Genomic DNA, 16,320 nt, shown 5'->3' on the forward strand with positions numbered 1-16,320 from the left:
TTTAATACAAAATACATATTGTTATTATATAATATATAAACATTTTGTTCAATTATATATTATTAATAGTCTTTTATAAAATACTTAAAATAAATTATAATTTTATAGACAAATAAATTGTCGTATAATGCTTCGCTATATAAGGAAATTTGACTCCTGATTTTCATTTAATTTCTTTCATTATGGAAAATGCTTATTTTGTGTGATAACGCTAGTACTACTACAATTATATATTAAAGAATAATTAATAAGTTATTCATAATAATATGTATTTGTTTGCAACTTGTAATATGGGAAAATGAAATTTATTTGTACAATTTAGACCTCATTATATATTACATATATTCATAATTCTGTAACAAGTATTAAGCTTTACACAATTATTATATTTTTAAGTATATAGGACAGTTCATTAGGGAATGAGTGAGTACATTTTGTATCATAAATATTATATATGTTTCATCATTTATGTATTATATTACTAATGAAGTGAAATATATAAATCCTTTCATGAACGAAAGAATTTATATGTTTATACAATTCATTTTTTATATTTACTTTTCATTTATATATATTAACAGAACTGTCTTCATATATAAAACAAAAAGAAAAGGATAATAACAACAAAATATAAGTAATATTAATGGTTAATATACTGAGTTGCATATAACTAATAAAAACATTAGGAGTTTTTGTAAAAAAGTATCAACAGACTTTAAAAAATGATATACAGCGGATAAAAAGGAATGTTTCTAAACCATTATTATTTTTCAACGTATTGTTTCTTATATATGATAATGGAAACTTTTTGTATTAATGGAAAAAAAATTGGTAATTAAGCTGATATTAAGACATTTTGTACAGAAATAAATTATATTAATATAAAACATTTATAAGGTGCATCATATCATTGTTACATTGATATAATTAGCATTAAAGGATAAAAAGAAGAGAAATATTTGCACGAACATTTTTAAAATTCTTACGATAGAATTAAATGTACTACTAGGAATAGTAAGAATAATAATTGTAATATGAATTTCACGTACTTTATATATATTAACATATTATATAGAAATAATTTATGGGTATAATGTGCTTGTTTTGAGAGACACAATTAACTTTGTAAATAAAAATGTTAAAATTATTTCAAATATAATGAAATATATTATCCATATAATATCTTATATAAATTTGTACATATATATAAAAAACCCATTGAAAGCAAAGAAAAAATATATGAAGCTATACTTATTGAGATTGATGATATAAGAAATAAAAAATAAAATTTTTAATTGTTTATAATAAGAACATTAGTAAAAAAAGAAAGATTAGCTAGAGGTCCTTTTTACACAGTCGGTTTAGGTGGTTTTTCATTGCTTAAAATTTTTTTATGTTTTTCCTTTTCTCTAAAAAATAATATACCTTTATAATTACAAATAAATTGTTCAAATATTTGCGTGCTATTTTTCTTAATAATTTGTACTTTAGAAACAAATTAAAATATATATATATTTTATTGTTAATATATATGTCAGTTTAATTTATTTGAAAATTGGTTTAGTAGTAGACTTTTCGCAAAAGAAAAAAGTATATATAATATTCAATAAGTACAACAGAAAAAATATTAAAGGATGTTAAAAATATATTTCATAGTAATTCTAGAATAAGTCAAATATATATATCCTGTTATTCCACGTAACTCCCTATGGACATAGAAAAAAATATATCAGAAGTATTAGAAATATGTTAAGAATAATGCAAAAATTGAATAATTCTTAATTATCTTTAGTATGTAAAGGAAAAAAAAAGAATATAAATAAAAAATGAATAATTTTTATTTTTTCTATTTCAAGTTCAACTTTCATATTCTGTTTTTTAATAATGGAGAATCATCTATATTTACTTTGTTTTTTATTTTGTAAAGTAATTAGATTTTTCCATTAATTTTTTTTTTGATTGTTTTTTTTAATAATATACAAAAGTTATATTTTATATGTATAAAAATAAATAAGATTTTCTGCATTTAAATATATGTTGTTATTCTAATAACCTATAAATCATAAAAAAATATAAAGTATATATAATTACAAATTATGTTATATTAATGAAGTAAGAAAACTAATGCATTTTACGTTTTTATGTGTTCTACAAGCTCATTATTAGGAATACAAATAATGGAAATAGAAGAATAATTGAAATTATAAACATTTTATTATTATTTAGAATTTTTAATATAACTTAAGAATTGCATGTATAATTTTGTAAAAATGTATTAAATATATAATATACAGAATAAGTTGAATTTTCCATAGATATAAGTTGTCATAAATGTGTAAATAATTTTAGATAACTGTTAATCTCATGATTATTTTTTATTAAATATTTTTCGATATCTGAATGCATTTTACATATATCTAAATTATAGCTTGTTGAGTAGATCGTTTTTTTATGGAATATCAATTTTAAATGAATGATGTGAAGTACAGAAATATTCTTTAAGGATTAACTTGTAAAAATCAATCTGAATTCAAACTTAATGTATAATATATAATGGATATATGATTTATGTCTTTTATTTCAGTTTTTACTCTTACATTTACAGCTGTTTTACTGTATTAATTCCCATATAACCATCTAAAAATGGTGCTAAAAATAGAGGAAACGCTTTGAATATAAGAAGAAAATTATTTTAAATAAGTGGAATAAAACAATATTATATATATATAAATTGAATAAAAATAGGTTATATGATCTTAAAAATAAAAAAGGGCATTCGTAGATATGTATTTTTCTTTATACAGTGAAAAAATAATAATAATATAAAAAGATAAAGCAGAGTACACTTAACATAATTTATATATAAATTATAATTCGAAAGATTTGATATATATTAGAAATATATCATAAAATTACAATTAATATATAAAAGGTGACTTCTGTTTTACCTAGGAATATTTAATGTATTATAACTAACCGAATATATAAACAAAAATGAATTTAAGAAATATTTTGAAATATATAAGCGATTGAAATATATATTTAAAATTCTAGTTTGCTTATGCATTTTTTAATAGATAATTGAACGAGATGAATTTTATATAAATAATGCTTTTTTTTCTTTTGAAATGTACATGTATTATTTGTTTGTAAATTTTTTATGTTGCTCAGAAGTTTATAAAGGATTATTGTGTATATTCATATTTTCTATTGATGCTTTAAATATAGTAAAATTTAAAATTATATTAATGTATTAGAAATACATTTAATGTATTAAACAAATAGAAAAACGCTTTAATTTTTTTTCATTTGATTAGTAACAAACGCTGAAAAGTAACAGCTATATTTAATAAATTATAAGTCAAGAGCGAAAAATCTTTTTAAATATATATGTATTAATATATATATAAATATCTATACTATATGAATGTGAAAACTGAAAATACAAAAATAATTATATTAATTTTTTGATATACGTTAGGATATTGGGTATTATACAGCATAATAAAAATTTAAAGATTTTACATATTCTTTTCTAATAAATTATATTTTAAAAAATCAATTTGCTTACACAATTTAACATCAATTTATTGTCATATAGTTATTATAATACATTTAGAGTGTTATATTTTTATAATTATCTATTTTCACTATATTCAACAAATAATATGAAATATAAATATTTCTACACTTATAGATATATTTCATCTATATATATTTTATTTTTGTTATATAAGAGTTAACACCAAATGTATAAATTGGAATATTTATTATTTACATATTAACAGAAAATACATGTATTATTACCTTCTCAATACAGTTGTCAAAAAGTAATATAAAGTATCAATAATTTTCCTAAATTATATTATATGTTATTTTATATATTATGGTTTAGTATTTTTTATCTATATCCTTTTGTGTTTTAAATTATATTATTTAAAATAATTTTTTTATTGTAAGTTTTTTTTTTTAATTATAATAATTAATAAAGATGTTTTTTGCTTCATTTATTTTTGTATACTTTTTTTTTAATTAATCATAGTTCTTATATTATGAATACGGTATATTAAAATAGGAGAGAGTTTTCCTCATATATATTGCTTCTTCTTGTTTTATATACTTGTAAGAATATTTTACTTTTGACTAAGTAATTTTATTACAGTATAAATAATAAAAAAAAAAATTTTCATTTTCATATATTTTTCATAAATCTTTAGATAATACGAACAGTGTAGGTAGAACACTATGTACAATAAGCAATATATTATTCGAAGAAAATGAAAAGTAAACAAGTAATATATAATTAAAAATATGTAAAGGGGAAGTGGATATGTTAATTCTGACATTGAAAATATTGCATTGAATAAGAATTTGTTTGAAGATGTTATTGTACGTATAGTGGTAATACATGTGAAGCAAAAAATAATTTAGGAAACGGATATTTGTTATGTGTTATACATTTGTAGTATTAGTTATATTTTTTTTGAAAAATTAATATATAGGTAATTTGGTCCTATATATAAACACAGAAAATATATTGATCCTACTTAGAAAGATAGTTTAAAATATTCAGAATATATGAATAACGCTTAGTATTTACTTTGCAGACATATATTCTTTTAAACAGTTTTTTTATTGGTTTTTTTTTTCTTACTTCATTAGAAAATTGATTATATATCTGTGTTATAAGTATTAAGGCGATTATTTGATTTTGAAGAGGGAGGAAGAACTATATTCCGTTTGATTTGTTTATTATGCATTTTAATTTTTATTTATGTATTTGTAAAATTCTTAAATTTAACAGTTGTAGTATAAGCATATATAATGGAATCATAGTCATAATTAATATATTTGTTTAAAAATGATTTTCATATATCTAAGGAAGTTTTTCTTTATGCCTAATGAAATTATAAGAATACACAAGAATATTGTTGTATACTTATATACTTTTTTATGAAACGTGGATAACATGTAAATATATATAAATACACAAAAATAAAATAAATATATATTAGATATTTTTAGGAGCTAATATGTTTCTATATATTTTTTGTATTATAAATTATTTTTTTGAAATAATTTATTATTCTGTCCTAATATGTATATGTAATCTATTTTTTTTTTTTTAACCATAAAGAAGTAAAATTGATAGTAATCAATATTCAAAATAAAAATGTTCTTTATGTGCAATAATTATTTGTAGATGTTTCATAGACATTTGTATTATAGTAAATTTGTGATCCTTTAATTAAATATATAAAATCACAATTAATACATTATAATGCAGCAAGTGCAGAATCGTATATTTTTAACAATTATTTTCCATTACATTTTTATTATTGTAAGTGATAATTTAAATTACACTTTAAGAAAATATTGTATTTATTACATTTAATTTTATCATATAAAGTTTTTCCATATTTAATTAAATCCCAACCATTTGTTTTTTGTGGTTATGCGTATTATTTTAAAGGTAAACATCAAAAATGATCTTTACAAAACAGTTAGTATTAGAATTACATGTTTCATAAATTATTAGATGCAATAATATTTTTAATAAATTTTAAAAAGAATTTTATATTTCATGTATAAAAATATGGAAAAATAATAATACATTTTTGCTAATATTGTTAGCAAAAAAAAATAACAAATCATATATTTTTCCAAATTATATTTTTATTATTTTTAATTTTTCATGTACATATTATGCATAGTATATCATAATTATTTCAAAACATATATAATTAAAAATAATTTAAAATTTTAGTAATTTTATATAATATTTTTGGAAAAATTTTTTTCTTAAATTTTTTTATTTTATATTAATATTACGTCTAAATATATATATATTTAAAAAAAAATTAAAAAATAATTAAATGAAATATAAAAATTTTCATTTAAAAATAATGGTATAAACTAAACATAAAAATTATAATTAAAAAAGTAAAAATCTATTTTTATTTGTCTTTATATATATTTTTTAATTATTTTAGGTACTATATAATAAATTTGATATTTTATATATATAACAAACAATAAGGTTACACAAATTTTACAACAAATAAAGCACAAAAAAATGTATAAAATATAATTTCTTTCATTTATTTTTTTTGCAAATTACATTTTATAATAATTTTTTATTTTTAGTAATGACAGTTTTTTTAAAATAGAACGTTTATAATATGAAAATTATTATTGAGTATATTATTAAAATTAGTAATTATTTTCTTAATAGAATATTTTTCATATGTTTTTTGCATACCATGTTGTATGTGAATTCATTAATTCGAATAATTAAGCAATCGTATATTTTGTTTTATTTTTTTTTATAAGGATTAATAGAAACGTTATTTAATTGTAATACTATTAATTAATTAAATTATATATTTTGAATAAATATTAATATAAAAGGAAATTATATAATTTTAATTGAGGAATTTTGTAATATTAAAATAAATATTTAAAGATATATTTTTAAAGTTATTTTTCCTTTTTATTGTTGCAAAAAGCATTATAGTTAGATACAATTAATTATGTTTTTTAGAAGAAAAACATAAAGAAAATGTTTTAAATAAATATAGGATCATATGTCATTAAAAAATTGTTATATATTTCAAATTTTTTTCTTAATATACTACAATATTAAAAATTTATATAATGAAACAAAATTGTAAGTCATTTTTTTACGTTGAAATTGCTATCTTTATTATTTTAACCTGGATATATCATATAAACAGTGATGTGGTATGATTATAATATTTAAGGATAATTGTATCATTCATATTTTTAGAGTTCTATATTAATACGTTTTGTTAATATAAATTTATATTTTTTTTTTAAATAATAAATATTTATTTTCATTAGAATTTATTTAATAATTCTTTGGATAAAAATGACAATATTTATAAAACATTATATACAAGAACTTGTCGATTTCTAGAAGAATATGAACAAAAGAAGGGTTCGAATATTGTGTGGATAAAAGGAGATATACCAACTATTGAAGAGTTTGAAAAATTGTATCCACCTAATAATGCAAAAATAACAAAAGAAAGATGTAAACATCCAAATGGATGTTCCTTAAGTAATGCAGTAGGAGAAAAACAACATAGGAAAAGTAAATTTTCTGTATACAAAGTAGCAGATCCATATTTTCAAAAAAGGACGTTTGACAAAATATATTTTAAAAATAATGTTAGAGATTTTACGAAAGAAGATTTCAAGTTTTTAAGAAATAAGATAGAATTAAAGGAAGCTTTGTTTTATGGCATATCTATTTTTTTTGTACCAATTATAATAATAGTAAATGTTATAGTATTTTTAAACTGTATTTATAAAAATGCTATTGTGGAAGCATTAAAAGAATATCCTTTTAGTATAGGATTTGTTATATTTACATTTATAGTTATGGCAGCCATTATTTATATTTATAGAAAAATTGTAAAATATGATAAGTTTGCACTTATAAAAAATAAGTTGAATAATACTATGTTCCCCTTATTATAAAGATCACTCAATTATTACTAACAAACACTATGAGTTTTAATTAATATATCGAATAAAGAAATATACCTGTAGTTATATAGTTTTTAAGAATCTACTTGTATCATATTAACTTTTTTGATCTGCAATCTAAAAAATATGTGCTTTTAGTTTTATTTGCAAACATGAATGTTTTAATGTTTTTTCTTGATATTTTAAATTATTTACAGAATCTAACATAGAATTATGGTTTCAAATTATTGTTTTTGTATTTAACTAATTTTTTATGGAAAATATATAGATGGCACTAAAATTAATATATAAGAGAAGTCGTATAATTATATTGAAGTTTTGTGATAACATATATTTTATCTATAATTAGTTCTTCTTATTATTTTTTAACTTCTTTTAATCTTAATGATTATTTGTTGAAGTAATTAGCAAAATACTTATCTCTTTTAAATGAAGAATAAATGTGTCTTGTTTTTTATATGAATATACGAAGTTAATGAATATAGTTCCAATATTATATTTATTTAAGTTTTAATTAAATTCTCTTTAGAAATTGGCTATATGTTACATGAATATTACTATGGTGAAATTAATTTTATTTAAATTATAAATTCACCTAATAAAATAATCTAATAAAATTAAAAGAAACAAAAAAATGAAATTTATTATATTACATAATATGGTACATGACAAATTATATTTTGTGTTATAAAAAAAAATGCCTCTTTTTATTTTTTTTTTTTGGCATCCTGTTAATAATATAGTATACTATTCAATTATGTTTATTTTTCAATTGCAAAATAGTATTTAAATGTGTAGCATTTGCAAATAACATATCTTATTATTAGGAAACTGACAAAATATTTAATAACTATATTAAAAATATATACATATATTTCTGCTCTCACCATATAAAATACTTTTTATTGTATTTATAAAATATAATAATTATGCATGAAGTAAAAAGTATTTTATTTTATTATTTTTCTGTAAAGTATGGATAACTAAAATTTAGAATTATTCTGTTATACTATTGATATATATAAATATCTACTGGATATTTATTAAAACAATAAGTATTACATAGATTTATTGTGCTGTTTATTTCCTTGTAATAGTTTTATTAGAAATATAAGCAAATTTATTTTAAAAATTTATTTTATTATTTATGTTTTATATTAGTTTTTTACTAATACAGTATAATCCATTTTTAAAAAATAAAATATCAACGAAAATAAATTTACCATTTTGTTAATACCATATCAATATACTGTAAACATTTTAGTTAGTTCAATATATACTACGAAATACATGAGTTAACACATAAATTAAAAATTGAAATGTTTGATTTTATTTAAAGTAATTAGGCTTATCCATTTTATATGTATACGATCTTGTTTCACTAATGTATTACAAGAACATAGAAGAATATTTGCTTTATATTTTTTGCTGCTTCTTGTTATATAAAATTATATATGAACTTATGGGGTAATTTCATTTGAATAAGTGTATTTATTATATTATAAATAATAAAAATGTTTTTTTTCGTTGTAATGCAACTTTAATAAGTTTTTAGTTAATTAGAATTATAAATAAGGAATAGTATACTCAAGAACTGTTATATTATTATCATAAAATAGGAAGGGAAAAACTAATATAGAATTAATGATATGTTATTTGAACATGGATATGATGATTAGGAGGATGAAAAGTAAAATGTTAAATCAGGATAGGAGGGAATATTTTAATCTAAGGATAAAGATAATTTATGTTTTGCAGTCAAAAATTGTTTAGAAATGGACATCGGTTTCACGTAAGGAATTTTTTGTGATAGATATATTCATTTTTAAAAAACTATTATATCTGTTTTTCAGTCTTATATATATTCATAAGAAATGCATTGAAATACCCCAAAAATAAAAGTTTAAAATATTAAGAATTTATAAGTATTGCACTTGTATTTGCCATAAAGGAATACATTTAAAGCATTTTTATCACTTTTTTTATTTCTTGTTCCATTAGGATATTTGTTATAAAGTAGAGAAAAAATACTAAGGCGCTTATTTTATTTTGAGGAAAGATGTTCAAATGCATTATTATTATTTATTTAATTATGTATTTTAGTTATTATTTATATACTGTTATAAGTCTTAAGAATATATAAGCCACTGAACTAATATAATATAAATTCAAATGATGGTTATAATTAATATATTGTAATAATATCTAATAATCTTGATATATTTAATGAAATTTTGTTTTATTATTATTGAAATTGTGTTTAAGAAAAATTAAATGTTGTATACTTATAAATTTTTTATTATACAATCTACATAATATGCATAGACATATTTATAAAGAAAAGTAAACAAATATATATCAAATATTTTTAATAGTTAATATATTTCTATATTTTATTAGTGTTGCAATTAATTGTTTGGAAATAGTTCAGTACCTTGACTAAACATATACATATATCATATTTTTTTTTATTCATAAAAATGTGATATTGAGATGGTTAAATATTCACCATTAATATATATACACTGTATATTAGTAAATTATATTTGTAAATATTTCGCATAGATTTGCATTATAATAATTATATGATCCTTTAATTTAATGTATAAAACTACGGTTAATATAAGTTTACTCATATATTGAAATAATTTATTTTTTTAATAATTACATTTTTTTTTAGTTAATTTATGAAATTATAAGTAAATGATAATGTGATTCCCTTTTAACGAATGATTTATTAACATAGAATTGTCAAGGTTAGAATTATTGAAGCTTTGTATTGCGTGAAAAGCTTAAAGAACATTTTTATTTTACTTTTTATATAAAGAAAAATTTATAGTTCAAAATATTTTATAAGTATTACTTTAACATCGATGATAAAATACGGAGATAACAAAACTTTATATTAACTTTTACTATATACTATATTAAATATGTGTATTGTTCTATCAATTTTATTTTTATTTTAATACATTTAATGTATTGGTTACTCTATGCTTTTTATATTTATAATTTTATATTATAATTTATCTAAATATATATATTAAGATAAAAAAAAAAAAAAAAAAAAAAATTTTATAATTTTAAAATGTTTGCATTTAGAAGTAACTGTAAACATTTTATCTAATTAAGTGCTATAGTCTTCATAAACTATATTACATTTATAAAATATCAGGAATCATATACATTTGAAGTATATACTTTTTTATTATATTAAAAGATATGTTATAAATTAGATAATGTATATAGTGAATATTAAAAGAATAATTATGTTTACCTAGTAAATAATGTCAATAATATCAATAAAATAAAATAAAAAGTTTTAATTATATAGTTTCATTTATTAACATTTTCATTATATTTTTATAATTATTAATACTTTTTTAAGAATAACCAGATTTTTTAAATTGTAACTTTTATAAAGTTAGAATAATTAATAACAAAATTTGCTGTTATACACAATATCTCTATTAATATGTATATCTATGCGTTATCTATTTTCTCTATATTCTATATTATACATATACTCAATACTTCGAAATATTAAGAAATCATATATATATATATTTTTATTTTATTTTGAAGAGAAATAATATAAAATATATTTATTTAATATTCTAAATTAAATAAATAATTCGCATGTTTTTAATATTTATTATTGAGTTCATCCTACATTGTTTTAATTAAAGTTATTTTTTTATAATTAACATTAAGATAAAAATTTTGTAGTATATATTTAAAATTATTTTTCTTTGTGTCATCATAAATAAAAATTACTTTTATAATTCTAATATTTTCTTATGGAAAAACAATAAATTATACTAAATAAAATAAGTAATAATAGTGTCCTCTATCATTAAAGGAATATTATATTATTGTTATATTTTTGCTAAGTAAATTACAGGTTTAAATACGAATAAAAATGAAACAAAATATTAAGACTCTATTATTTATAAGAATTACAACATTCATCCTTTTATGTTGGACATACCATTTTTACACTTATGTGGTATAATAACATTATTTAATGATATTTATGTTATTCACATATTTTGTGATCTATTTTTATTAATTCTGTTTTTTCCCCTTTAGATATTTTATTCTATTATATAACCAATATTTACATTTTTTTATTTTTTAGAGTACTCTTAAGAAATCTTTAGAGGGGGGGACAATTACTATAGAAAATTACATGCAAGTAATTATCATTTATTGGAAAAATACAAACATAATAAGAATTCAAGATTTTTATGTTTAAAAAATGAAATTCGAATTAATGGAGTTCCTGAAAAAAAAGATATATCTCATAATGAGAATGATGATTATGAAAAAAAGAAGCAATCGAAAAAATATGCATCAAATATTGCAGGTCATAAATCAGGAATGAAAAATAAATCTTCTATATTTAAAACAAAAAAATATTCCCATTTCGAAAAAAAAATATTCAAGGAACTTGATTATACGAGTTTTCTTCAAAATAACAGGACAATTAGTAATAAGGTTTACACAAAAATAATATGTAAAAAATACGGATTGCGAATTGTTTTACCTTTATTAATCTTCTTGTTTTTATTAATAATATTTATAGTAGAAATATCACTGGGATTTGCAGGAAAAGGTAGCCTATTGTATCATTTAGGTTTGGACAAGAAATATTTAAAAAGTTTAACAGAAAATAATGGTCCATGGTCACCTATTGTAAGAGTATTGGAAAATTTGGGAGATATTCTGAAACATAGTGCATCTGGAACGGGGGAAGTTGTATGTGGCTGGTGTGATGCAGCAGGAAGCGTTAGTGATATGTGTATATTAGGAAACTTTTTTCGTATTCTAATATATTTCGTACCTTTCGTTTTATTTAGTATTACTCTTATATCAGGAATTTTTTATTACAATAAAAAAGTTAAAAAATATGAAAAAATTAAATTCAAAAAAAGGTAAATTACATACTAAAAAGTACCTTTTTTTCTACAAGAATATCTTGAACATTAACTAATTAATGGAATATATATTAAAATATACTTAATACAAATACGAATAATTGCTTAAAATGTTTTAAATATACCTATATGTACATAGCATTTTTTTGATACACAACAGTAAAAGTTTATGATCTTAGTTTTTTTGTGAATATTAAAGTTTTAATGTTTTTGGATTTGTATTTCAAAGTATTATTTCAGATTAATTGAATATTATGCCTTAATACATATAATTTTGTATTCTAATGGTTTTCTTTGTAAAAAAATATTTTTACATTATAATTAATTAACAGTAGGACAGTATGTATAATTTTATTAATATTATTTACTTATTTATATATAAATATAAAGAATACAGCTTTATAGTTTTATACTTCTTTGTGTTCTAAAATGACAATATGTTTTCAAAATTTAAAAAATATAGGTTTACTATAAGTTGATTATAAATATGTTTTTTTTTGTATTTTATAAAGAGAAATTAACTTATTATATTACACTGATATATATATATATATATATATATATATATATATATATATATATATATTATACTTAAAAATGAGACATATATATTTTTTTAAATATGCTTAGTGATATACATGTTATAGAATACATTTATTTAAAAGATTTTTTATTAAATATTTAGTTTTGTAAGTTTTAAAAGTGAAATTATAAACATAAAAAAATAGAATATTTATAATATATAGTTTATATATATCTGTTTAATTCCTTTGTTTTTATAAATATTCACCATTAACTAAAGAGTTAAAAACATTTAACTTTTATTATTGCTTTTAAATATGTTGTTATTACAATTGTTTAAAATTAATTAAATATAAATTATATTGAAAATTTATAAATAAATATATTATATAGTTTTTTTATTTCTTACATCCTTAATGTATTAAATTAATGAACTATACATAATACTATTTTAATATATATTATGTTTAAATTTTTTCTTTAATTATTCTTTGTATTTTCATAACAATAAACATCTATATATATGCTACATATCTATAAAAATCTAAATGTTCCTTAAGTTTAATGGAAAAAAAAGTACTATTTTCAGTAAATATATATATATGTATAAATAAATTTTTTATATTTGAGTTACTGTTTATACTTATCTATATATGTAGTTAAAGTTAATATTGTTTTACATATTTATGCGAACATGTATAGTTAACTTTGACAATTATAGATTCATTTTATTTTTATAGCAAATATTCTATATATTGAAGTAAAAGCTATACAGTACTATTAACATATGATATAGTTAAGAAGTTTACATACATATTAAAAACTACTGTTTGTTCAAAGTAAAAACCCATACATATTTTTTTTTAAAAGAATGCTTAAAGCCTACGTAAAATTAGATCATCATATGTATACATTTGTATATGAGAATATTAAAAATAATGCTAATAAAAATTTTAATACAAGGAATACATTTATTGTTATATTTTTTGTTTATTTTTTAATAAAAAATATTGCCACGATTAGTTAAAACATTTTATTCTATGTAAACAATACATATATGCATAGATATCTGAAATAATTCTACTGTGACAATGTATTTTTTTTTTCTGGAAATATATTAATATTTTTACTAAAAATATATACTTAAAAAAAAATAAAAAATATAAAGTACATTCACATAAAGTTTTTTAGTATAGTAATAATATTACGAACTAAACTCCAATATTTTTATACAATAGTAAAAAATGTGTTTTTATTTATATTAAAATTTACATTAATTAGTAGATTATGTAGTAGGAAGTATATTCAATTTATTTTTATATATGAGAGTATTCGAAAGATTGTTTGTGCTTAGAAATTTCCTACATTTTCTGCTTAGATGTACAAGATATAAAATAATAATCCGTTGACCTCTTATTACTATTATTATATTATAATAATAAATATTTTTAAGAAAAATAAAAGAACTTCTACAGTATAAGTTTTATTCGTTTAGAATTATTAGTAGTATAATATCCGTATAATTTTTACATACTGCTTTAATATACTGAATAGTACATTATATATATTCTCTACGTTCTATATTCCATATAAATTGAACATTAAGAAAATACATGACATAATATGTATATTTTTTTCGGTTTTATTTTCAAACGAATTTATATAGAATATTATTTCATTAATGTACTATGTTAAATAATTAAATAATATATTTTTTTATTTATAATTATATTCATATTATGTTTTTGCAATGAAAGTTAATTTTGAGTAAATAATATTACGATCAAAATTTTGTAATATATTTTTGTATTTATTTTTCTTAGTTAATATTTTGAAATTATTAATAGTTATATACATTATATTAATTTTTTACTTAGCAAATATTAGAAGAAATTTTTAAAATAAATATAGTACCATTTATTATAATATGTACGTTATATTATTATTAATTTTATTTTTACTGAATATATTAGAATACTAAATATTTATATAATGAAACAGAAAATTAAGTTTATCATGTTTATTATAATTTACTTATTTCTACTTTTAACTTCAATATATTGTCTTCATAATGATATGGTATGAATATATATATATGGATATTTACATTATTTATATTAGTAGTGTTCTATATTTATTAATACTGTTTTTTATGATGAAATTATTTAACCATACAAATAAAAAATATTTATGTTGTTCCTTTAGTGGGTATTTAGTAAATTTATGGATGAAATATGTAAGGTAAGTGGAAATTTAGATAGAAGAAATCATCGATCACTTGCAAATTGTAAACAAGATAAGTATTCGAATAATGTATATTTAAAAGAAAATTTTCGAAAAAATGGAGTTAATAAAGGAAAAGATATATCTAATAATAGAAAAGGACCGAAAGGAAAAAACAAACAATTAAATAGATGTTTATTAAATAAGGAACAATACTATACAGAAGTTATAGATTATAATAATGGTATATTTGATGGAAAACATTTCCATTTTGAAAAAAAATTGATTAAAAAAAAGGATTATGATGATTTTTTAGAACAAAGCAAGAGAGTTGGTGATATAGCTTTAAAAAAAATTAAACTTAGGAATTATGGATTTGGATTTTCTATATTTATTATTTTCTTATTGTTGGGAATAGGATTACCTATATTAAAAGGCTATAGATTGTTAGATAATCTTTCAAATACAATGCCTTTTAGTTTTGTTATGTTCTTTATAGTAGATTCTGTAAATCCAGTTTTAGAAAAATATATTTATCTAATATCTTTCTGCGTACTTATTATTATAGTATCAATCATACTTATAATAACGATTCCTAAGATTCTAAGAAACAATGAAAAATATAACAAAATAAAATTGTTAACTGAGTAAAATAAATAATAGGAGTATGTATTTTCGTATGATGAATTTGTTAATGTGAAATTATATCTGTAATATATATAAAATATATTTTTAATAAATTTACCTAGAATTGCTATAATTTTGTAGATTCATTCGTGTATAAGTGATCATTTTTATATAGAATAGTGATAAATTTTGTTGTTGATATTTTTGTGAATCTGAATGCTTTAAAGTTTTTCAATTAATATTATAAATTATTGTTTTCGAACAAATAAATATTTTTGCTTGGTATATATATTTTTGTACATAAATAGATTATTATATGAAATATATGTGTAAATTAAATGAATTTATAATATTAAAATTAATATAATTTTATTGATACTGTATTAGAATTTATATTTAAATAAAAAATATTTCTGTTATATGTTTTATGTTCTTCAAGACTAGTATGATTAATTGTTTATGTAATAAAAAAAATATATAATAAATTTTATAT

The 16,320-nt window shown here is 18.2% G+C and overlaps 2 protein-coding genes and 1 pseudogene across 2 annotated transcripts, besides 1 other annotated feature; all 3 read left to right on the forward strand.

Moving 5' to 3' along the window:
• Positions 1-6,657: 6,657 nt before the first annotated feature.
• PmUG01_03035700 (Plasmodium exported protein, unknown function) lies at positions 6,658-7,506 on the forward strand (the record flags this gene model as incomplete). The annotated part of the gene is made up of 2 exons (XM_029003094.1): positions 6,658-6,744; positions 6,865-7,506. 2 exons carry the CDS (start codon positions 6,658-6,660, stop codon positions 7,504-7,506), a joined length of 729 nt encoding a protein of 242 aa, XP_028859562.1.
• A 3,931-nt stretch (positions 7,507-11,437) lies between these two features.
• PmUG01_03035800 lies at positions 11,438-12,456 on the forward strand (annotated as a pseudogene).
• Positions 11,438-12,456: a sequence feature (fam-l protein).
• Positions 12,457-14,969: 2,513 nt separating this feature from the next.
• Positions 14,970-15,851, forward strand: PmUG01_03035900 (fam-m protein; the record flags this gene model as incomplete). The annotated part of the gene is made up of 2 exons (XM_029003095.1): positions 14,970-15,056; positions 15,183-15,851. 2 exons carry the CDS (start codon positions 14,970-14,972, stop codon positions 15,849-15,851), a joined length of 756 nt encoding a protein of 251 aa, XP_028859563.1.
• Positions 15,852-16,320: the final 469 nt, after the last annotated feature.

This window comes from Plasmodium malariae, assembly GCF_900090045.1.
Source record: "Plasmodium malariae genome assembly, chromosome: 3".
NCBI classification, from domain to species: domain Eukaryota; phylum Apicomplexa; class Aconoidasida; order Haemosporida; family Plasmodiidae; genus Plasmodium; species Plasmodium malariae.